The sequence below is a fragment of the Physeter macrocephalus genome, chromosome 14 (assembly GCF_002837175.3).
Source record: "Physeter macrocephalus isolate SW-GA chromosome 14, ASM283717v5, whole genome shotgun sequence".
In the NCBI taxonomy this organism is placed as follows: domain Eukaryota; kingdom Metazoa; phylum Chordata; class Mammalia; order Artiodactyla; family Physeteridae; genus Physeter; species Physeter macrocephalus.
The window spans coordinates 126,548,866-126,573,139 of NC_041227.1; the positions used below are offsets into that span (position 1 = coordinate 126,548,866).

At 59.3% G+C, this 24,274-nt stretch overlaps 1 protein-coding gene across 25 annotated transcripts in view; it reads right to left on the reverse strand.

The window, feature by feature from the left end:
* LLGL2 (LLGL scribble cell polarity complex component 2) overlaps positions 1–24,274 on the reverse strand; it is a 34,062-nt gene that overhangs the window by 7,090 nt on the left and 2,698 nt on the right. For 18 of the 25 annotated variants that reach the window (XR_008619212.1, XR_008619214.1, XR_008619213.1 and 15 more), the window contains exons 3-12: positions 15,674–15,760; positions 14,998–15,090; positions 5,997–6,094; positions 4,607–4,688; positions 4,197–4,312; positions 3,662–3,820; positions 1,711–1,873; positions 1,445–1,577; positions 1,076–1,130; positions 317–471 (exon numbers count right to left, since the gene is read on the reverse strand). Coding sequence is in view for 19 of the 25 variants with exons in the window: in XM_055090314.1 (XP_054946289.1) it covers positions 317–471; positions 1,076–1,130; positions 1,445–1,577; positions 1,711–1,873; positions 3,662–3,820; positions 4,197–4,312; positions 4,607–4,688; positions 5,997–6,094; positions 14,998–15,072 (1,036 nt within the window). In the remaining 6 variants the exon portion in view is untranslated. Of the gene's footprint in view, positions 1–316; positions 472–1,075; positions 1,131–1,444; positions 1,578–1,710; positions 1,874–3,661; positions 3,821–4,196; positions 4,313–4,606; positions 4,689–5,996; positions 6,095–14,997; positions 15,091–15,673; positions 15,761–16,303; positions 16,440–16,603; positions 17,855–18,082; positions 18,158–24,274 lie in introns of those variants that run through there. The other 7 variants (XM_055090308.1, XM_055090312.1, XM_055090309.1 and 4 more) reach the window with 7 other exon arrangements.

Consider the following 24,274-nt stretch of genomic DNA (forward strand, 5'->3'; position numbering starts at 1 on the left):
GCCTCAGCCGGGTGGGTGTTAAGCCCAACAGTGCAGGTCTGCCCACCTTTGGGCCAAGTCCCAGCTGAGCTGGGGAAGGGCAAAGAGAGCTTGGGGTGGATGGGAGGTGTGGCCAGAAAGGACAAGCCACAGGCCAGCAGGGAAGGAAAGGAGCAGCCTCGGGGACGCAAAGAAGAGGTGCAACGGGACTCAGGGACTCAGGGGCGGCAGCTTTGGGAACGCCTGCAGGCCCTTCCTCTTCGTTTACGGATGGGGGTGGGCCCGATCCCCACACCTCCTGGTGGCCTGCCCTCCACACTCACTCCCGCTCGCCTACCAGCCTCAGGGTTCGCCTCAGTGAGGACAGTGAAGTCGATGACACGGGAGGTGAAGTCAAAGGCTGTCTGCTGGCCGTTGTGGACCACTGAGATGCAGTGGCGGTCCCCATAGCTGGCCCGCGGCATGCCGCCCTGGAAGATGGTGAAGGGCAACCTGGCAGGCACAGAAGAGCAGGGGGTGGGCTGCTGACAGCGCCCCAGAAGCCAAGGGCTGAGCCAGTCGTGGGGTGGCCCTGTGACCGGCCTCTGCAGCCGGGCCTGGGATGAGGGCTGGCCCCAGTGTTAAGTGCTCTCACTCGAGGTCCCCAGGAGGGGCTGGGGCGGACCCCCGTCTCTTCCCAACTCAACAGCCCCGGAGAACTTGGGGGCCAGCAACGGAGCACGCAGGCTGCAGGCTCTGAGTCTCTGCCGCCACTCCCGTTTCAACCAGAGTGCCCTCTGTCCCCTTTTTCTGCTTATACGTCAGGTCTCCCCGTATGATTCTGTTTGAAGAAACAGGTCTGCTCCTAAGACAGAGTTTGGAACCTGCTGATCTGAATCATCTCTCCAGGAGGGTGGAAGGGAAAGAATGGGAATGAGTTTTCAGGAATTAGTCAGAGAGAGGTATGAACGGCCCCCCCCTCCCTTCCCTGGAGACCCGGATATGAGACCCAAAGACCGTCACTAGGCACCATCTCCCCCAGGCAGAGGTTTGAGCAGCCTTTCCAGCTCCCCAGGAAAGCTCTAGAAAGGGAACAGGACAGAGCACTGATACCTACCCCTGCTTGGTGGTCAGCCAGAAGATTTTGGTAATAGCTTTGCAAGGAAAAGGGCCTAAAAGAAAAGGAAATGCCTTGAACGGTCCTCCCGCTCTCAGGGGCCCGTGGGTCTGCAGCACAGCTCCCGCATACCCACGGAGCAGATCTAGGCTCGGGAGTCTTGCTCTGAGCAGTTCCCAGAGAAAGTCACAGTGGGTGTCAGAAAACCCGCTGCGTGGCTTTGGACACAGCCTTCACCATCTCTGGGCCCCAGGTTTTGCTTCTGTGAGTTGGACACCTACACCTGAAAGCAGGAGAGACCGACTGGGGCCAGAGAGGACAGCGCCTTGCTCACTGGAAGGCGGTCCCAGGTGGCGGGCGAGCACTGACCGTAAGGCACACAGCTGCGCGGGGGCTCCGGCTGCAGGGTGTCACTGGACACGGGCCACTGGCAGTAGCCGCCGTCAGAATGGCAGCTGACAATCAGATGGCCGTCCCGCTGCCAGCAGACGTTCTCCAGTTGCTTCACGGTGGGAAAGGAGAGAGAGTGCCCAAAGGCTGGGATCAGGGGTGCGGTTCCATCGCCTGCACCCCACGCCTCAGACGGGGGCTGGATGTGTTATGTGGGGCCTGGGAGAACCGTGTAGCACCCCTACCTGGCTGCTGAGGAAATGACAGAGCACACAGCTGCCCTGGAGGTCCCAGATGACGACAAGGCCCCGGCTGTAGCCAATGAGGATCTGGTTGGGGTCCCGGGGATGTTCCTGCAGAGCCTCCACCATCTCAAACGCCCGCCTGTGGCGGACCTCCTCTGGCAACCTGGGCAAGGGGAGCAGCGTGAGCCCGCGTCAGCGTCCACCGATGGGGCGTGGCTGAGAGCGTGGCACAGCCACGCCCGGCATCGCCGGGGCAGCGGGCACTGAACGCGCCGGCGTGGAACGGCCGCCAGGACCCATCATCAAGGGGAGAGAGAAGCAACGCATAGGACAGGGCAGCGACAGAGAAAACCCCCTAAGGATGCAAACGCAGGTGGCACAGCTATAAGGAAAAGCAAGGAAGTGATTTCCAGAAAAGTCGATGTGGTGGTTACCTCTGGGGGAGGGAGGGAGGGAGCTGTGACAGAGAAGGGCAGGTGGGGGACCCTGGGGGGCTGGCAGAATTTTGTGTTTACCCAGAGTCGGCTACACGGACGCTCACCTAACAAGAATCCATTAAACTGTACCTTCAGACTTAGTGCACTTCGGTAAGGTGTTGGTGTTTCATAAAAAAAAAAGTTTTTAAGACCTACAAAACAAAACTCTCTATATCAGTTGGCCTGGCCTTGAGCCTTGACCCCCTCCTTTTCTGGGCCTGGAGTGCTGAGGTGAAGTTTGGAGGTGCTACAGCCAACAGAAGACCATGAGGTGGCAGGCACAGGACCAAGAGCCAATACCGAGGAGGGCGAGTAGGAAATGGAAACAGCCTGGATCCCAAGGGCATTTCTACGCTCAAACCCAAACCAAACCCTCTACATTTAGAACAAAGATTTAGACCAACGGGAGGGGTTTCCAGGGCACCCAGGCTGGGAAAGCCCAGCAGGGGCTCCTCCGCGACTAGACTCCCACCGGCACGGGGAAGGTGGGCACTGGTACAGCCACACACTGAGGAGCAGGTCCTTCCACCGTCCTGCCCGCAGGCCAGGCGCCCCGGCTGAGCACCAGCCGTGCCTGCCACCCTGTAAACAGTCCTGCTCTGACCATGGTCACGCTGCCCTGACTCTACCGTGCCCAGTGCTCAGAGGGCCCCGGCCCCAAGCAGGAATCCTCCCAACCCAGCAATGCCCAGCCCTGCTTGACCACCACCCGGGGCCAGCCTGACAACTATGAGTGTTACAAGCCTGGTCCAGAGCCCGTAGGAAGGTGGGGCCTGAAGCAGCTCCACAGCCCAGCACCCTGGCCTCCCCGCTGCCCTTCCTCACTGCAGAACACTCCATGGCCATCAACCTGGCTCCCGTGAGCTCCTGCCGGACGCCTCCACCCCATCCTGTTTTGGGCCCTGGCCCCCCTCCACACCCAGACCTGGTCTGACTCCCTCTCTCCCACGGACACCACCATTAAGGAGCGAAGATTCTGAAACGATCTCAAGAAACCTACAGGTTGTGGCCGCCAGGGATTGGGGGCCATGGAGCCTGCATGCAAACGAACATGTGGCAGAGACTCCAAAACACAAGCATCAGCAGAAGCTGCCCAGCTGATGCAGGGAGGTTTGGGCCCCGTCTGCCCCACTGTGGAGCCCCGGCGCTTCGAAAGAGGTGGTATCAGTGCCAAGAACGCTGGACTGAGAGTTGGTATCACTGCACAATCATTCTGAGCCTTGTTTTCCTTTTAAATGAGGTGACAAGTTACTCCCAAGACCCCTTTTAGTGCAAGGATGCTAACTCTTTTTGGGGGGTGAGATTCTCAATTTGGGGGACAGGTGGAGGGAGAGCTGAGAGTCTGCCCTCCCATCCCTACAGACTTCCCAGGAGAGAAATTATAAGCTCCTGAGGCATAACTGGGATGGAAAGGAGAAGGCCACTCGAGGGGACAGGTTCCTCAGGGCACGAGGGTCTCCGGGCCCGGGGCTCACCGCTGCAGCACGGCCTCTGAGCTGATCGTCCGGTCCTCCAGCGCGCGGAAAGCCGGCAGCTGCACCACGAACACACTGCCGCTCTCGGTGCCCAGGTAAAGCAGCTGGCAGGAGGAATGCGGCAGGACCACGGTGATCTGCGTGGCACTGGGGGCGGCCCTGCAGACGGGAATGATGGCCTGTGAACTGGCTCTGCCCAGGCAGGGGGGACCCACAGATAGGATCCCCCGACTCCCTCAGCGGCCCCAGGGAAGGCCAGGCCTGCGGGGGGGAAGCAGGCCCGTGAGGTCCTTTGATGGGGTCCAGCAACTCAGGCCCGGACAAACATATTGTTTTTTTTTTTTCTGCCAAGACAGGAGACAGATGGCAGAGAGCTGGGGCTAAGAAGCAGAAAAAAATCCCTTGGCGCCTCCCACGTAGGCTCTGTGTGGGGATGGGGGGAGGCGGGCCGCAGCCCCGCCAGCTCCTCCCAGGGCACCCTGGAGTTGGTGCACGGGTCGGGCCGGTTAGGAGAGCAAGAAGACTGAGTTCTTACCCTGGGGGGCCACGGAGCGTGAAACTCTCATCCTCCTGCAGCTCTGACACCCCGCCTTTGACCTTCAGGCTCCACAGGTGCAGGCTGTTGTCATCCAGCAGGGTGACCAGCCGGCACTAGGCAGGACACGGGGCAGAAGCGTGCTGTCTCGTTAACCAGGGAGGTACAGCATTCACCGTGACCTTTACACACCGGGGCAGCCCAGCCTGTGCGGGTCATTTCAAAGAGCCCCAGAACCAAGAGACCCCTGGCTACCGTAAGGGTGGCCGTGAACCGCAGCTGGGGAAGGGCAGGTTTGTCCCGGGTCCTCCCATCAGCACCAAACCCAGGGCCACCAAATGCCTGCCTCTCCATACGTCCTTTCTGGAAGATGTGGAAGTAAGAAGGGCACGGGGGCAGGGGGGCCTCACCTGGCCAGGCAGGAAGTGGATCTGCACTGCAGCGTTGTTCTCACGGTGCAGACCCATGAACTCCACCCCCGGGGCACCATAGCTAGGAGTAGCAGGCTCAGGAAAGGCTCCAGAAGGCAGGGCACCACCCCTTGGCCTGCCCTCTGGGCCCACGTGGCAAGGAGTGCAAATGGCCAGCAGCAGAGAAGGGCTCGCCCTCTCCCCAGGCAGCCGGCCGGGTGTGGGGGGTGTTTAGGGTGGGGAGGAGACAGCAGGGGGCCTGGCCTGAAGGCACCGGGCCAGTAACCTGACCCCTGAGGGTAAAGCCAGCCAACCAGGGAGAGCTGTCGCAGCCAGGAGGGGTGAAGCATTATCTTGGCAACTGTTAGGCTGTTCACTGTACCCCTGCCCCCCGCCCCACCGAAACCCATAACCTGAACTGCAACAGACCGTCAGCTACCACATGGTGGCACCTGTGAGAAGACGCACAGGGCAGCCGTGGGCCCGCCTACGGCAGCCACGGCCATGGCCGTGAGCCTTGGCGCTGCCTTGGCGCTGAGAATCGTAACCAGGACATGGCCGTGGCCTGGCAATGATTAACCAGCTGAGGGAGGGCCGAGTCGGTGGAAGCTGGGTCTCTGCCCTCCTGCGTACACACCCCCTGCAGCCTAGCGCTGCTGGCTTGCACCCCCAGGCTCCCCGCACCCGCCCTGCAGCAGAGGAGGGAGTTACAGCTTTACTGGAGGAGGTGCCGCCTGGGCTCTCCACGGGTGGCCCCCACCTCCCAATTCCCCTAGGTCCCACCCTGGTTCACCCTGGGGGCTCAGGTCAGAGTCAGGGGTGGGACTCCCAGACTCGTAGCCCAGCCTAGGCCAGAGGACCCAAGCAGCGATTCCCCATCCTGGAACCTGTGGACTTGCCTCTGAAATGGACCCACTGGGCCACGTCCAGCCTCAGGCCAGGGAAGGACTGTCCCCACCAACTAGGAGTCCACTCTCCTCTCCGGGGTGTCTGTGTGTGTGTGTGTGTGTGTGTGTGTGTGTGTGTGTGTGTGTGTGTGTGTGTGTGTGTGTGTGTACGCGGGGGGTGTGCAAGGTCGGGGGTAGAATCTGGAAGAGCAGCTGCCTTAGCACAGCTCCTCTAACCCAAGGCCACCCCATCTCTGGTTTGGACAGAGCCCTGGGCCCAGTCTACTGATCCTTTGGGGGTGGGGCCCATCCCTGGCCTCCACTTACTGCATTCGGGGCTGACTCCTAAGAGGGTATTTGGTACGTCCTGGGAACAAGAGGGGTCATCTGCAACTTGCTTTTTATGGAGAGTTGGGGGAGTCCTTCCTGAATCTCACCAATGCCAAGGCCCCTGGCCCTTCCAGGGCATCCCTGGGTGGGAGCTGGGAGAACGGAAAGGATACAGCTTGATGGCTCCGGAGCGGGTGCCGATGGCCAGGATGCGCAGGGAGGGGCTGTAGCCGAGGGCGCTGGGCTGGTGCGGGAAGCCATGCTCCACCGTCTGCAACGACAACCAGGCAGGCATGAGCCTGTAGACACGTCCCCTCTGCCCCTCCGTGGCCGGGGGCAGGGGGTCAGTGCCGGAGGGAGGAGCCGCAGCAGAGAGCCACCCCCAGCAGGAAGAAGGAGTTCAGTCTCGTTCAGGTCCTCACCTGGACACACCTGGGCCCCACCCTCAGTCCATTCCTGACCTGGTCCTTGGCCACATGGTCCTCTCCCTGGGAGCCCATTCTCCCGGGACACCGTCCTGGCCCCTTGCTCTCCAGGAACTCTGACCTGGTTCCTCCACCACCCGTACTGTGGGCCACCCACCCAGCCCTCCTACCGGGGTGCGGGGGAAGCTCTGGGGGGCTGGCACAGGGGAGGCACCAGGTGGCTCAGGAAGCCCAGCTGCACTGCAGCTCCAGGCGGGCCCCTGGGGTCCGACGGAACCCTCAGCTGCCCTTCCCGACTGTGGGCCACCCGAGGCTCCTCCAGCACTGAACATCTGCTCTGTCTCAAGTGCCTCGTTGCCACTATGAGTTCTCCTCCACCATCTTCCCAGGGAGGAAGCTTCTGGAGTGTTGTTGCAGACACAAGCTTTGGCTCAGTTCTTATTATAGAAATAATACACATTGTAGAAAACTTGGCACATATAAAGGAGCTCGAAAAAGAAGACAAAAATCACCCACACTCCCACAACTGGAGTAACCCTTCCTAACAAGGGTGTGTATCCAACTGTAAGCGTGTATGGGCCTATACTTAAACACAGACACCTCAGAGAAAGACAAATGCTGTATGACATCACTTATATGTGGAATCCAAAAAACACAACAAACTAGTGAATATAACAAAAAAGAAGCAGACCCACAGAGAGAGCGAGCAAACTAGTGATTACCAGTGCGGAAGGGTGTTAAAATTTTTTTTAGATTTTGGGGCTTCCCTGGTGGTCCAGTAGTTAAGATTCGGCGCTTCCACTGCAGGGGGTGAAGGTTCAATCCCTGAACTAAGATCCTGCATGCAGCGCGGTATGGCCAAAAAAAAAAATTTTATATATATATATATATGTATATATAATTTTTTAACGTTTTAAATAAAAAATATGAATAAAATAAAATAAAAACATATAGGAAAGGACAAAAAAAAAAACCCCAGAGACCTAATTGGGACCATGCCACACGAATATACATACAGACACATAGCTCTGTGGTCTTTCCACCTATAGCCAGCCCAGGCTGTTAAAAGCAATAAAACGACTTTTATTTTTTTTCATCGCACGGTATGGCTTGCGGGATCTCAGTTCTCCAACCAGGGATTGAACCCGGCCCACGGGCAGTGCCGAGTCCTAACCACTAGACCGCCAGGCAACTCCCTAAAACGACTTTTAAACGGCTGAAAAATATTCCTCAGGGGGAGGTGCCCTAACTCACCAGGCCTCTGTTATTGAACATTTACTTTGTTTTTAGAGGTTTTGTAATTGCCAGTTGCATCGATGACTATTCTTGGGCTCCTATCTCTGCCTGCAACTCAGTATTTCCTTAGGCAGGTGTCCCAGGGGTGGAATTACAGGTTAAAGAGGTATGGATGGAAGCACTAGAGGTTGAGATTGACAAACCATCTTCGGGAAGGTTTTCGGTTGTTTCTCAGTCAGCTAACCCCACTCCAGCCACCCGCCCATCCCCCGCCAGGGGATACTGAAGCTGTAGAGCTATAGATTCCAGCAGGACAGAGGATGCCAGCCAGCGATTTCAAAGTTTCGTGTTTTTTTTTCTTTAAACCATGGAGACTGCCCTGCAGAAAAAGGGTGCCCCAATGAGGCAGCTCTCCTTAGGCCCAAGGCTCTACTCTGGGCTTCACTTGGCCTCCAAGGAGCAGAAAGAGATAAGTCCTGGTGACAGCTGGAGCGACAGCTTAGCAGACCCAACCGCTTTGCTGCATGCCTGCCCACCCAGGCCAGTGGCTCGTGGAAGGGGCCCCTGTGCTGGGGTTGGTCCAGGGATGAGAACTCCAAAGAGTGCCTATTCTGGGGACACGTAGGTGTGAGGGCCCCGCAGGCTTGGTTCTCTGCCAGGAACACAGTCTGCCCTGCCAATGGCTGTACCTGGAAGGGTCAGCTGGGAGGGCAGCAGCACGCCAGCAGGAGCCCTCCCCGGCCCGGCCCCCCAGGTTCCTGTTCAGCTATGTAAAAAATGCAGAGCCTGGAAAAGCCTTGGGGAGATAGCAGGGTATCTGGAATGTAAACATTTCCCAGGAAAAGGAGGGCAGGGCTCGAGAGACTCGGTGTGTGGGACGAGCTTCCCCAGGAGCCCCCACTAGGCCTCGGCCGGCCCCAGGCTGCTGGGGCCTCGGGAAGTCAGAGGCCTGAGCTACAGAGAAGGTTCCTGGGATGACAGCATTCTCCCATCATTCCCAGCAGCCGCAGCTCAGGATCACAGTGTCTGGAATTTGGAGGACTCTGGGGGAAACACCCAGCAGGAGCCTGGTGGCCAGCAGGGGCCCAGACCCTGATGCCCAGTATAACAGCCACAAGCCGTGGGTAGATCCCGAGCGCTTGCAATGTGGCAAGTGCCACAAAGGAACTGAACTTTTAATTTTATTTAATTTCCATTACCTTAAATTCAAGGATGGACCCTTAACTCAGTAATTAGAAAACTTCCCAGGTGTGTTCTTGGGTTCCAAAGGAACAGGGGCTGGAGTCAGGCAGACCAAAGCTTTGAATCTCCTTTTTCAACTGTAAATCTTCCAAACTCTAAATATAGATCACATATTCCTAAAGAAAATTTCATGGCCAAATTGAGATGTGCTGTAAGTAAAAAAATGTACCTTTGCATTAAAAAAAAAATTACTAAGAAAAAAATCTAATACCTATTGACTACATGTTGAAACAATAATATTTTGGATATATCGGATTAAACAGAATATGTTATCAAAATAATGTTACTTGTTTAAAAAATTTTATAACGCGCTTCTACAACATTTTAAGTTACACGTGTCTCCTATTGTATTCCTATGGGACCGAGGTGCTACCCTAGACATGTTTACCTTGGGCATCAGCAGAAAAGTCAAGCCACAGAGGAAACAGTCTGCAGCTTTTTGTCAGGTGCTCAGGCCCCACGTTATCCTATCAACTCACTGGCAGGAAGTTCTCCTAACATCTCACCTGAGTCACACCTGCTGCGGATCAGCTCGTTTCCCTAACCCAGAGGGAGACAAAGGTCAGGCCCATCGCTCAGTCACTCGTACTCATTCCTCATCTCTTCAGGGTCCGGAGGACACTATGCCACCCCTAACTCCCGAACCACCTTCTTTTCCATAGGCTGGTTTAGAAAGAACAGGAACTGCGTCAGGCCCATGAAACTCAGAATCCCCAATACCACTTAAAAGGTGACTGGCCTTGGACGAGCTGCTTTGCCTCATTTCGCGGGTGGTGACGGGATGATGCTAATGACCGCACGCAGCGGGGCCGTCCTTGGCCCCAGCGGGAGGAGCCTCGGGACAACCGCCCGACCGCCGCCGGAGGGCTCAGCTGGCCTCACAGCGCACACAAGCCTTGCCTTCCTTCAAAGGCTCTCCCTCGTTCCCTCGCACCCCTCAGGGCATCTTCTCCAAGCTGACCAGGGCTCCCTCAAAAACAAAATAAGGGGAGGGAACTTCATGGTGACCCTAACTGGCTGGGGCCAAGAGGGTGGTTTCAAATGTAAATAGTGTGGTGACAGGGGATTCCCCAGGTCCGGGGCGGGCGGGGGCGGGGTGGGGGTGCGGTGGCGGGGTGGCGGGAAGCGACCCTGCTTCAACGTGCAAATAAGACCCACAATCTCTGAATGAGGCAACATGATACGATGAGGTAAAGCCAGTCATGAGATCAGGGAACTGGTTGAGCAAGGAGGAGTGGGGACCCCAGGCCAGTTACGAGAGGCCCAGGGGGTCTTGCTGGGAATGAGGAAGGGAGTGATTTGGATACGGGGAGAGAACAGAGGTCAGTTAATTGAGGGGAACGGCGGGGAGCTGGACACCCAGGGCCCGAGAAGCCTGGGGAAGCAGGAAGTTTCCACGAGGCCCCTCTGCCTGCGCTCCGGCTGCCTCCCAAGGTGGGGTGCCCTTCCCATCCCCTGGTTCCCCCTCCCTCTGACTCCTAACAGCCTTTTAAGACGTGGTTTCCCCCCACTGGAGCAGCAGGTCCACGTGGACAGGGACCCCCTCCAGGCTGGTTTAGGGTTTAGGCACAGTTCCAGGACCCCGGAGCATAGAAGGTATCTGACCTCCCTTAAAGAAAGCAGCCCCCGGGGCACAGGAGGTGCTCAGCCCCAGGGGGGGTCCTGCTGTGGACTTCCAAGGCACACAGCGACCCCCATCAGCCCTCCGCCCTGGACAGCGGGCCCGGGTTCCAGGGCCGGCCCTCCCAGCCAGAGACCCCAGCCGCCTCCAGCTCAGGTTCAAGCTAGGAGGCTGACCAAAGTGGGGTGTCCTCCCCTACCTCTTGAGCTCAGCATCCAGCCTACCTGGCACTGCCCCCACCCTGCTACCTGGCTCAGGTGACCTCTGCCAAGGGAAGAGAGAACAATGAACTCTTTTGACAGAGAGTGGGAAAGGAGAGATTTCTAGGAGCCGCCAAACTGCAACATTAGCCCGGTGTGGGAGAGAGAGAAAGCCCGTCTGTCTCACACCGGCTCCGGGACCCCATTTCAGATTCCCGGAAGGGAGAGAGCAAAGGTGGTTTGTCTGAGAGCGAGGGAGCCCTTCGTCCTGCCGTCGGCAAGGGGGGACCCTGTCCAAGATCGAGAGCTGAGGAGTCCCTAGCACTTGCTGGGCGGGGGCAGGAAGGAAGGCTGCCCAGGGGCACGGGGCGGGAGGGCGCGCAGGGGGTGGGCTGGGGAGCAGGGAGGCACCGCCCCGTCCTGGGTGTGGTCAGCCCAGATTCCTGGCGGTGGCGGCAACCTGGCCCTCCCTGTGCGGCTGTCACCTGACACCAGGGGCCCAGCCATGCAAAAGCCAAGACCAAACCGCCTGGCCCTGGACGGGGCAGCTGGTCAGGAACACACTGTTTGTTCAGGGCCTGGGGTGGGGGAGGGCGGCCCAGGCAGGAAGGGCGGCCAGCGGGTTTCACCAGGGGAGGCAGGGCCTTGAGGGTATTTTCAAGGAAGGGGTTTTAATTTAACATGAGCTTACGTCCCCTTGTCCCCTCGGAGTCACTTCCTCCCTCCTGAGGCGCCCAGTGGGCCCCGCGGTCCCCTTATTTGGTCCTCAGTGGCCCTGCTGGCACTGCCAGCTGACCTCTCTGTCTTCCCAACAGGCCTGAGGACCCGGCACCTGGCACAGGTGAAGAGACGGAAGGCCGCACCCTGAGGCCACACGGCTGTGGGCAGATGGAACCGGCTGCCGCATCCCCAGCCGGTGCCCCCTCCAGGTACTCAGGCTGTGCAAGCCTGGAGGCCTCAGTTTCCTCACCTGCAGAGTGGGAACAGCGCCCACCTGTGAGTCGTCAGGAGGCTGAGGCGAAGGCGAGGCAGACCCTGTAGGGCATCAGCTGTGTGTGGGTGCCATTCAAAGCAATTTAACTCACTCAGCCCACCAATCTGGGTGTAGGGGTGATTATAACGCCCACTTTACAGAGGAGGAAACTGAGGAGCAGAGAGGTTAAGTAACGTTTCTGCAGTCACTCAGTGAGGAAGCAGCACAGCTGGCATCTAGACCCAGGCCGCCTGGCTCCAGAGTCCCCGCCCCAACCACTGCACCCCCTGGCCCCTTTGCTGCTTGGCATGGAGCCCTTGGTGAACCGGAGCTGCCCCTCGGACAATCAGTCCCCAGCAGGGGGCTCAGAGCATCTGTCCACAGACACAGCTCCTTCCCAGGTACCGAAGCTGAAGAAACAGGACATGCTGCTCTCGGCCCCCCGGGGGCCATGTCCCTGTCTCTCTGAGGCACCTCGCTTGGTGTGGGTGTCAAGGAGTTTGGCCAGAAGGTACTGGAGGGGGAGGCCCAGCTGGTGTCTGCAAGCCTCTTGGACTGGCCTATGATGGTGCCACCGTCCCACCTCCCAGCTCACTGCCCTGCAGACCGGCACTTCCGGGATGGACGCTGCCTGCTTCCCCAGACGTGAGGCTCAGAGCTCCAGCTCTGTGTATCCCACTGTCTGCTGGGAGCCGCCCTCACCTGAGGGTGCCAAGATTCTCCAAACTGAACCTCGAGTCAGATAACATTCACAGAGCTGTGCTGATACTGGAACCACTCGCCACTTAGGCCCTTCAACTCATACATTAACTCGTTTAATCCGCACACCAACACTGTGGGGTGGCTTCTGCTACCCTGCTCCTCGCCCCTCCTGGGCTCCCCAACCCAGTGGGTGGCACCACTGCCCAGCCAGGATGCAGGACACCCACCTCCCTTCCCTCCTACGCTCCGTCTATCACCAGGTCTCATCAACCTCTCGCCCTAAATAGCTCTCAACCAGGGGCTATTTTACTGGCCGGGGGACACTGGGCAGTGTCTGGAACATTTTTGGTTGTCACGTCTTGGGGAGGCAGGGCCAGGGATGCAGCTAAACAGCCTCACAACTCAGTGGGCCCCAAAGGCCCCAAATGTCAACGGTCAAGCCCTGCACCCCACCCCCACTGCTGGGCCCCAGTCAGTCAATGCAACGTCTCCTGAGTGCTCTGAGCTTACCTGCTCCTGACTGAAAGGTAGGGAACAAACAAACAAAAAAGGTCCCAGCGTTACCTCCTCTAAGTCATAAATGAGATCGCTCACTCCCCTGCTCAAAACTCACCAGGCTCCTCCGGTGTGTGTCAGACCCAGATTCCCAGGTTCCAGCCTCCCTCGATCCCACAGCTAACCTCACAGCCAGGGGGCCGGGGCAGGGCTGGCGTGGGTAGGACCACCCAGGCTCCCAAACCTTCCAGGATCTGGACTCACCCTCCAAGCCCAACCCTTCTGGCTCCACCATTCACCCAGAACCTAGATGAGATGAGTCTAAGCCCCTCCCCTCCCCAACACCCCCCGCCAAGGCGTTCCCCTCCCAGGAAGTGGAATTTTAGACCGTCAGCCCCCTTCCTTCCTCCAGACTATAAATGTCCTGGAGGGCAAAGGTCTCATCTGAGATTCCCAAAGCCCCAGCGCTGGGCTGTGTAGGTACTCAATGCATGCTTCTTGGAAGTGAATGGGAGGAAGAAGGAATTCCAGGAGCCTCCCCTCCCCCCCCCCAGCCAGGCCTGGGGGTGGGGCAGTCCAGTTTGGGGGCACTGGGCGGGGGGTGGGGGGGTGGCGAGGCATGATTCTTCTGCCCCAGCCCCACCCCAGCCCCACCCTGATGCTGCACAGTTGGAACTTGGGGCGGGGGTTCATCCCTCTTCACGGAGCCTGTCTAGCCGGTTTCCACTGGAATTGGCCACCTTTTTGGGGTGTGAGATCCCAGCATCATCGGGGCAATGGAAGGCGACAGGGGTCACCCAGGTGCCGTGGCGGATGCTGAGGTTCTGAGACGCCCAGCACCCACGGGCTGCTCCCTTGGAAGTGAGAATGGCAGGCCTCCGGGGCCCAGAGATCCCCCATTCATAACATACGCACGCCCACATCCCAAGGCCCAAAAGCCATGCCCACAGCTTCCTTCCCCCAGTGGGAGGAGGTGTTCATTTAGGGAAGCCCTGATCCCAGAGGCAGTAGCCTCACAGCCACAGGTCAAGAAAATCAGAGGAAACCTGCAGAGCAGGTTCGCCTTGAACAAGCCCCCGGGAGCTCTCTCTCCCTGGGAGGCCGGAAGCCCCTGAAAACAGCACCTGACACTCCCGGACCACTGTGCCTAGCACTTCAATGATCTAATTCCGCGTATTCCTCATAGCAAGCCTATGCAGTGGGTGATGGGCACAGGGTCACCCAGCTTCTAAGTGGCTAAGCTGGATTTGAAGCCCACCCGCCAGCATGTCCTGGAGGGCTCCTGGGACCCCTGAGGGGAAGAGCATCTTGCTGCTCCCCTTCCTGCAGTCCACCTCCCAGGGTGGAGGGAAGCTCAGGCATGGAGGCCAAGGGCCTAGATCAAAGCAGAGGTGAGACGAGCTAATTACCCCGAACCGGCTGCGGATTGCTAGGTGTCCTCGGAGCTAATAAACCACCCTGTGGTTCCTCCCCCTTTACAGGGAAGCCCCATGAGCGTGGGTAAGAGGACACCCGCTTGGGGGGCCTTAGGAGCAGGTGTGGAGTTGGGGTGGTCAAATGCCAACCCCGGCACCTTCTCCCAGGTGCCTCTCCCCACTCACCCAGGCCTAGAGCCGGCCAGAAGGAATCACGTGTTCTGCCTGCAGGGAAAGCTGTGTTTTCCTTTGGGGGTAATTTGAGGAGGGAGCGAACGGCCATGGCCTGAGGCCCCAGGGCTCCAACGAAACTGGCATCACAGGAACATTGTTATACTTTGCAGGGTTCAACGCACTTTCACCTTTCCCGGCCCTAGGCCTCCTCCATAACCCCGTGAGGAGGGAGGCAGGACAGGTTGTTTTATCCCCATTTTACAGGTGGGGAAACCTAGGCTGGAAGAGGCGGGGCGACCTGCAGAGGTCACACAGCCAGCGAGAGACGTGGGACAAGGAGAGCTGGCTCCTGGGCATCCTGTCGCCCCTTCCCAGGAAAGCCTCTAACCAGACCCCATTTCCAAAATCCAATTCCCAGGAGGCATAGCAGGCAGTGCCAAGTAAGTACCTTAGTCCAGGTAAAAGCGACCCCAGCGCCAGCCCCAGCCTGTGGGGAGGGTGATACCTTTCGTTTGTTTGTTCGGCCATGCAGCGCGGCTTGCGGAATCTTAGTTCTCCAACCAGGGATCGAACCCGCGCCCTCGGCAGTGAGAGCGCGGTGTCCTAACCACCGGACTGCCGTGGAATTCCCTGGGCGCGTGACACCTTCGTGCCTGCCAGAAACGCCCGGCTGGCCCTCCACTCCCCTTACCTTGTTAAACTGGAAGAGGTCCCGCTTGAGCCTCTCCCTCGCAGGGTCATGTCCCGGCCTCAGGAACCTCCTCATCTTGCTGCGCGGAGCCCCCTGGGGAAAGGGGGGCAGCTGCTGAGCACCGGGCAAAGGCGGCCCGGCGCCCCAGAGCCCGACCCGGCGCCCAGGCCCGCTCGCCCAGCTTAGGCAGCCTCTCCCCAAGCACGGCAGGCGGCCGCCCCCGGGCCGGGCCAGCTTCACCCTCGGCTTCCCCACGCCTCACGCCCCAGCTGTGGAGCGCGGTTCCCTGAGAGGAAACCGGAGGGAGCTCTGGGCCTGGAGGCCCGAGCTGGTTAATGCTCTGACGCTTGCTCCCGGCCACCTGTGGCCTAATAAAGCCAACAGGAGAAGCTGGGGGAGGAAGCCATTTAGCCCGGCTTTACGGAACAAGGAGGGCCAGAGGCCCTGAGGTTTTAAAGCTTAATTGTTAACCTGTTTTCTGAAAAACCATAAAACTCTGGCTAAACAGAAAGGGCAACTTCACAAGCCTCTGTGTCCAGAGCCGGCTGGAAGGTGGGAATGCAAAGGCTGTCCACCTGGGCTCCCAGATCAGAACCCCGGCGGGGGAGGGGAAAAGCCCCGACAACTCCAGGCCAGGGCCCAGCAGAACTTCCTCGGTGGGGGGCTGTCAGCACACCTGGGCAGATTCTTCCTTCTAACTTCAGGGGAGGCTCTCCGGCGACTCTGGGCTTAGGCTGCTCCCCCCGCCACAGCCGCCCGGAACCTGAGTGGGTGAGGTGCAAGAGCACACAGTCGGGGGGTGCTGGCCGATCCCACCCCACAGCCGGCGCCCACGGTGGAGCTGGGTCCACCCCCACGGCTGCTGGGGGTCTCCCTCTGGAAGCCCAGGCTTCCAGGCTGCCCCACCTCCCACCCTCCGCTCTGGCTCTCCAGTTCCAGCTCCCCTGGGCTCTGATGGGGTGTGCTCGGAAAGGCTCCCTTTCCCATGGGCCCGACGGAGACTAACCAGGGGAAGAAATCTGCTCCCAATAAAGAAACCAGCTCAAGGCCCCCAAACTGTCCTCCCACCATAGAATGCATTCCCAATCCGAGGGGAACTATTTCTGGCTCATCCTTGGAGGAAGGGGGTGGGATCACATGTGCTCCAGCTTCCGGCTTCCAGGAGCACAACCTCCCACTGACCACAGGACACCAAGGCCCGTCCTCGGAAACTCAGGGGCTCAGGCCCACCCCGGAAATGGCTCCATTCGCACCTGACACTGTAAGGGAAGGAGGCAGAGCCAGTCCCTGCCCTGGAGGAGCTTACTCTGGGGTAGGGGCAGGTAAAGACAGGACAGTGCACAGTGCCGAGTGCCCTGATGGGGAGGCACAGGGGCACCCGGCCCAGACTGGGCAGCAACGGAGTGTCCTACGGGAGAAGAAGGTAGTTAAGCTGAGACCCGAAGGATGCTCTGAAGTTTCTGGCTTCTTGAAAGGTGACAAAAATTAACCATCAGGCCAGGACTTTGCATATGAATGGACCCTGGCAGGCGCGCGTGCGTCCCAGGGCAAATCCAAACATCCCCAGCGGGGGAACGGGCGGAGACCAGCCCTCTGAGCCCCTCACCTTCTGGGGACACCAAAAAGGCCACCACTTGTGAGAGGGTCGGAGAGTAGAGGTCTGTGCCTTCCCATTTTGGGGGAGCCAGAGCAGAAGGGGAGCCCCACTTCGCCAAGGAACAGCAGGTAGTCGGGAAACTCCCAGGTGCTCGCTTGACCCGAGGCCCCGCAGTGGGTTCAGGGAACAAACTCGGGAAAGTCCCGGAGGCTCCTGGGCCTGGGAGTGAAAACAGACTCGGGGCCGGCAGCGACCTCAGCCTCCTGGACAAACAGCTGGGCTGGTGGCCTCGCATTCCAGCCATGGGGGAGGGTAGCGCCAGCTCATCAGTCTGCCACCCCAGGCTCCTGGCGATGCCCCCTCTCTCCCTCTCCCGGCCCAGGTCACTGGGTCAGAAGCCAGAGGAAGCTGGGAGGGACGCCCTGGAGGAGGAAACGGGCCTGCAGACTCCAGGGAGAGCCACCCTGGGCTCTGCCCCAGGGACCCTCTCAGGCTGCGGGGTGGGGGCAAGAGGGCACAGGGCCGTCTGTGCCAAGGACCCACACAGGCTCAAGGGTGACACGGCAGAGTCCCAGGGGCAGACGTGCAGGCAGGAGGGAGGGAGACAGGATGCGGAGCTGGGTGGGAGAAAGCCCCGCTCGGTGGGGGATGGAGGGTGGGCACTCCATCCACCCGGCTGCCCCTTGGAGCCCCTGCTGCCTAGCAGGCACTGAACCAAACCTTTGTGCGTTAGAACAAGGTGCACCTAAACCTCATCCTGGATGTTCGTTCTCCTTCCAGAAGCCTCCCTGGAAGGTGAGTGGAACATCCCCACGTGGCAGACGTGGAAAGAAGACCACAGAAGCCGGGCAACTCATCCAAGTCCCTAAGAAGGTACCAACAGAACTGAGACTTGACCCCAGGTGTGGCGAATTCCCCAATCTTGGGGCTCTCGGAGGCAGCAAAGGACGCACAGACAGGACAGAGGATGCCTAGTTACAGCCGTGCAGTCCAAAGGCGCAGACACATGCAGACACACACACCCCCACGTGCCTTCAGCTCAGAGCCAAGCAAGCAGTGCGGGTCCTGGCCTCTGGTGAGGTCTGGCTGGGCAGGGCCGGGGGCTCTTGCCCGGACCCGCCACTCCTTCTAGCCGGGGGCTGGAACACCACTGGCCTGGGGCGACGGAGCCAGGACCTTCAGCGTAGCTCCCAGTACAGAAAAACTGCCCATGTCAAGGCCTAAAAAAGTGCCATCCCTTCTTGAAGGCGGACAGGTCTGGGACTGGCTGGACTTACCTCCAAGCAAACCCTCAGCTCCACTCACCCCAGGCAAGAGGTTCTCTGCGGAGAAGCGTCAGGAACCTGGGCCTGGAGCTTCCTGGTGTGGAACAGATCCTACCTACTCAACCCACTCCTGACGGGGGCGGGGAGACATAAGGGAAAGAGCCCAGGGCTTGGGACCCACAGCCAGGGCTCAAGCACCACAGCTCGGCTCCTCCAAGCTTACATCCTTGCAGGGCAGGGCGATGACTAAGAGGTACACAAATCAGTCAGCGGGATGGTTTCAGAGAAAGCTCAGAGCCTACAAGAAAATAAGGGAAGAAGCTCAGATGGAGTGACCAGGGTTTGGTGAGCCTTCCCGAGTCTGGTCTGCGCATTTGCCATTCCTTCTGCCTGGGGTTCTTTTCCTCCAAATACACAGGAGCTCCCTCCCTCGCCTCCACTCCGACGTGCGCACGCTGAATGAACGAACAGAGGTGATGATACCTCCACCCAGTCCTGAATGCTAGGAAGTGGTCAGCCACGGGAGGATTGGGGCAGGGCGTGTCAGGCAGCTGGAGCGGGCTCCGCGTGCCACGAGGGGCTGGGCGCGGGCAACAAGGAGGGATGACGGGGGTCGGAAGGGGGGCCTGGTGGGCCACAACAAAGAGCTTCGGTTTGACTCTACCGGGAACCCCCTGACAGTCCTGGGCAGGGGCCTGATGTGCTCCGCCCTCCCCTCCCCCACCCCACGTCCCCCTCTGCTTGGCCCTGTGTCCACCTCCTCAGCCCCCGCACCAGCCCCATTCACTGTGGTCTCCGTGCTTTTGTCTCCACGTTTCTCTCTGAAATAACCTTGCCCCTCAGGCAGCATACAAAAAATCACCTTCCCAAAATCGTCTCCCCGTGAACCCATCTGGACCACGCTCACCGTGCTCCCTCAGCGCTCGACTGTGCCTTATGCTAAAATGATGCCTAAAACCACTGTGGACTCGGGCCCTCGTCTAGCTCTGTGGACGGTCTCCCCCGCCTTGTCGTGCTGGTCATTAAGCTGCTAGGAAAAGTCAGAAGCAACCTAAGCGGCCAACAACAGGGGCAGGTGAAGGGAGCTCAGTCCGACGATGGAAAGGGTACAGTCATGAAAAGGGCAGGAGACGATGGCCATGGAAACATATGTCCAATGTATCCGAGAGTCAGGCGGAATCTATTAAAAATATTTACATAAGTCGACAACACAGTGGAAGGGTTATGGGATTACTGGTGATGCTTTTTCTTCTTTCTGTTTATCTGCCTCCCAGGCAGGGGAAATAAGAGGATCACACGGGAGGGGCCCAGGTGGTGGTCAGGTGTGAGGGCCGCCCTGCGCTCACAGTTGGCACTCAGTCCTGTTGGAGGATCGCTCCTGCCACCGACCACCTCCCCGCCCCGCCCACGGCTATGGACACCAAATGGGCACAGAGGCAGGGAGAAGACAGGTGGATGGAACCAGCTGTGTGACCTCAGGCTTCAGGGGCCCCGGGGCAAAAGGATGTTACTAGTTTGCAGGCTGTGACTGGTGGGGCGGCTGTGAGCTTCAAGGGGAAGGCCTGGGAGGGGCTGGCAAGCTCTCAGGTGCTGTATGCTTCAATGCCGCTTTTACCGCGAGGGATGTGGGGGAAGAGAGTTCAGGGGCCCCCCAGGCTGAGGAGGCCCCCAAGTCTGACGCCAAGAAGGGTCTGAGGCAAAGACTGGGGAAGGAAGGAGCTCCGAGGGTCCCGGCTTCCTGCGCTGGGGGTGCCACCTGGCTAGAGCACAACCCGTGGCAGGGGGGCTTCCTGAGAAGAAACACCTTCTCCATCCGCTGAACTTCTAAAGCTTGCCCGACGTCGGCCTCCATTCCTGTCCACTGCGCCCTCTGTCCGTGTCCAGACCTACCTCCGAGCCGCCCTCCCTGCTCTGCCGGGCTCTCTGGTCCCTCGGGGGCGGGCGCTTAGGGTACAGGGCGGGCCGGGCCATGAGGCTTGCTGACCTGTGGCTGCTCCGTACTCATTCTCCCCACAGGTCTGTGCCGCGTGCGTGGAGCTGTCCTGAAGAGTCCCCCGCGGGCAGCTGACCTGGCGAGTCCCTTCGCTCTCACTGCTCTAATCATCCAACACTGCTGCCCGCCAGCGAAACATACCGGGGCCTAGAATTGGTCTCCCCACACCCTGATGCCCACCCTGGAAAAAAACAGGGGAGCCACGTACTTGGCAACAGGCTAGCAAATTCACACCCTGTCTTCCTTTCCCATCCTCTGCTCAGACCCTGCGGCAGGGACGCACATAGACCCTGCCCCCACCCCTGCATCTCAGGAGCTCAGGGCAGAGACCAGTGGAGGCAGAGAAGAAATAAATGCAGGCGAGTGGGCTTGTCTCGGCTCCCCGCTCTAAGCAGCAGGTCTGATTATGTCACAGGGAGGAAGAAGGGGGCCCCCAGAGCAAACGGCTCATCCCACGCTGGCACTGTTTGGGGTGCCTGGGCTAATCCATCCCCAGGAGACCAAGGCTTGGCCAAGCTGCGTCAGCCTGTCCTGGAGGTGTGTGATGGGCCAGCCCCCTAGCAGGTCCCTCCACAGCCTGGGCATTTCCACTGAGCTGCTGAGAGAGGCTACATCCGGAAGCAGGACTCTGGACATCTCAGGCCCACGGGAGAGAAGGCTCTTGGGGCCACACTAGCACCTGCTCGTGTTCACGATCTCCAGGAGCACGCACGGCACGAGGTGCAGTCCCAGGCTCCCCTCTGCCCGTGCTTCCCACAGCCGGCTGCTGCTAAGCTGCCCTCCCTTCCCCGACATCCTGCGTGTGGCTTCGGCCTCCGTCTGCCGGGTGTGAGTACGCCCCTGCACCTCCCGCGGCGGGGAGTGGTAAGAGAGGGCTGTAAGCAGCTGGGGCAGCTGCTGACCCTTGGGCACCCGTCCATCCCAACTCAGATGCCCACGGCTGCTTTGCCAGCGCCTGAGTTATCCTGGGAAACCCAATCTCCCAGAGGCACCGGGCAGCCCCTGGCCGGCAGCTTAGCAACCAAACCTTGGCAGAAAGGGCACCTCTGTGGAGGTGGGACTGGAACACACAGAGAGAGGGGGTAGGAGGGAACCACAGAATTGTTGTCGCTGCTGTTGTTAGGTAATAAAAGGGACTGAGAGGGACTGTGGCCAGATGCTACTTGAAGCACTTTACAAGCATCATCTCACGTAATTCTCACAATTACTTACGAAATAGCCAATTCTGAGAGCTATGGAGCCCGGGCAGTAAGAGCCCAAGTCCCAGTCTGGACACCAACCAGGCTGCAGACCGTCTGCTCAGTTCAAGCCTCCCTCCCAGGACAAAGGGGCTTGCCAACAGCAGGCTGGATGGGACCACCTGGGGTCAGCAGCCAGAGCCTGACCTGGCCCTCCACCCGCCACTGTCCATCCCACAGGGCCACAGGCCAGTCTCACAACCCTGGGAGGGCCCTCCTGCCACCCCCGGCTCTTCCTGCAGGGTGGAGTGGGAAGTCGAACGCACGCGTCCTCCCCACGTCCCCATCCTGGGGGCCTCAGTCCCCTTCTGCGATCCAACACCAGCCTCTCCCAGGGAAGTGACAGATTGGATGTGGTCAAGCACAAGGAAAAGCAAAGCAGTTCTGGGGAGAACACTGACGACCTGCCCGGGGCGGGCGTGGGTGGGGGTGGGTAGGCTGCCTGGCTCGTGCCATCGAGCTCCATCCCACGGCCTCCGACTTGCCTCAAGACTTGAACGGCTGACCCAAGCAGCTTCCAGGCTATGTCATCTCCGGGAGGAAGGGACTGGGCCCCGCCTGACCTGTCCACGGCTGTGTCTCCAGCGCTTAGTGCCCTCACACCTGAGAGGCACCCAAAATTTATTTAAAGAACTCCCTCACCTCCTGCAAGTCTGTGCCCAAATGTGGCCTTTTTGACGAGGCCCATCCCCCCTGACCACTGTTTAAAGTTGCAACGTGCCCTCCTCCCAAGGGGTCTTGATGCCCGGCTTTAGTTCTTACTCTATAGCTCGTATCGCCTTTTAACAGGTGATTTATTACCTACACTCATTTCCGGTCACTCACGCTTCCCGTCCTTTAGAATTTGAGTCCTGTGACGGCAGAGACCTTTGCTTGGCGCAAGGATTATGCCTGGTGTCTAAACCACACCGCACATACCGAGGCACCAATAAATATTTGTTGAATAAATGAACAGCTGGGACTGAATGGGGATCAGTTAGGCAAAGGTGTTCTCCAGTCAGGAGCCACTGACCCTAAAGAGCACCGGGCTGGGGCCCCACGGGGTCCTCAGGGAACTTCCCCGTCCTGTTCTCAAGTCTCTGACCAAGGCCAGGGCCATGTGCCTGACATCCTGCTTGGGGATAGCCTTACAGGTCCCGCCTCAGCTCCAGGCTCCAGGACACCCAGCTCCGTGGCAAGGAGCTCCAACAATAACATTATTTACTAGACTCAAACAGTCCTGTGCCCAGTCCCTCTCATCAAACCCTGGGAACACCGAGTCGGGTGTCCCGAGAAAAGTCTCCCGTCTCTGCTGAATTCCTGAAGGGTAGAGTCAGGTACCTAGCAGCTTCCCTGTCCCCACGCCCAGAGGAGCCTCTCCTAGCTCAAGAATTCACTGCGGTTCCTGGGAAGGGGAAGGAGTGGGGTGACTTTTCAAAGGACCAGTTTCCTCTGAGAGGCAGCGGGGAGGGAAGGCCACCCCCAAGGGAGCCGGGCAAGTCCCATGGTGACAGGGCACGGGGACAGGAGGCTTTCCCGGGGGACCCTAGGGAGCCAGGGCTGGAGAAGAGTGAACAGTACTGGTGGCCCTACTGGGGGACGCCCATCTTCCGTCCCATACCCCACTTCTCCCTGAAAACTACTCCTGGGCAGGGGAAAACAAAGTTGCCAAACAGACCTGGCATGCCTCAGGAGACCCAGGAGGAGCCCTGATAGTGATATCGCCTGATGAGATAAGAAGGCCTCTCCGGGCTGAGTACTCAGGATAAGTGAGTCCAGGCAGCCAGTGCTGCTCAAGGCAGCCAACCCAGGAGCAAGGGCCATTGGCTTCTCGGGCCTCTACCCTGGCCCCCGATTCAGGTGTCTCAAAAGCTGCCTCTGGGGCTTCCCTGGTGGCGCAGTGGTTGCGCGTCCGCCTGCCGATGCAGGGAAACCGGGTTCGCGCCCCGGTCCGGGAGGATCCCACATGCCGCGGGGCGGCTGGTGGGCCACGGCCGCTGAGCCTGCGCGTCCGCAGCCTGTGCTCCGCAACGGGAGAGGCCGCGACAGAGGGAGGCCCGCATACCACAAAAAAAAAAAAAAAAAGCTGCCTCTGACGCGTGAGGAAGAACCCTTCAGGGAACGCCACATTGGCCCTGGAGACTCGCCAGGGATGATCAATGTCTCCGATGCGGTAGATGGGGGCGGGGGGGTCACAGACTGATGGCAGAGAAGCCAAACTTTCCAGCTCCGTGTGCCATTTTCTCTATGGGAGGGAGGGTCCTGGGGCCAGGAAGTCCTGGCAGGAGAGGATACCCCTTCCCTAAATGAGGTTGGAAGGAGGCATTATGGAGTTGGCAGAAAATCTCCTTAAGGACAACAGAGCAGCACAGGAATGTGCTACCCCAACCTATCCGCCCACCAGGGTGCAGAATGTGTACAGCCAAGCCTTCCCCTGAGCAGAAAGCAAAGCAGATTAGATTGTACACACACACACACACACACACACACACACACACACACACACACACACGCGCGCGCGCGCCTCCCAGGAAAGGCCTCCCAGCTGGGGTCTGGCCGTTAGGCCACACCCCTGGCTTTTCCAAGGAGCGGCAGAAGTCCCAAGGGCCACCGGAACCCGAAGTGAGGTTGGGAGAGGCCACTGCCCTCTACCTCTGCTCTCCAAGGAGCAACATCCTCATTCTAAAAGTTCTGATCTCCAGAGGCTTTCCGAAATCACTATTTCTGGACAGAGAAGCCAAATTCCCTCACAACCTGTCAGGCACATCCGAAAGGCCTAGGCATCTGCCCAAATTCCCGCAAGTGACCACGCTTTTTATGCTTCGTGGGGACGCTAAGCAGCCCACCCTCACTTGGCGCCAGCTATGTGCCAGGCCACACGCGTTTATGACATTTTTCATCCTCTCGTCAACAACGGTAAAAACAAAGCTTGCTGAGGTTTGGTTAAGTGACAGAGCCAGGGTCATCCAGCAAGGAATCGGCAAGGCACAATTCAAAACTACACCTGAGGGCTTCCCTGGTGGCGCAGTGGTTGAGAGTCCGCCTGCCGATGCAGGGGACGCGGGTTCGTGCCCCGGTCCGGGAGGATCCCACATGTCGCGGAGCGGCTGGGCCCGTGAGCCGTGGCCGCTGCGCCTGCGCGTCCGGAGCCTGTGCTCCGCAACGGGAGAGGCCGCAGCGGTGAGAGGCCCGCGTACCGCAAAAA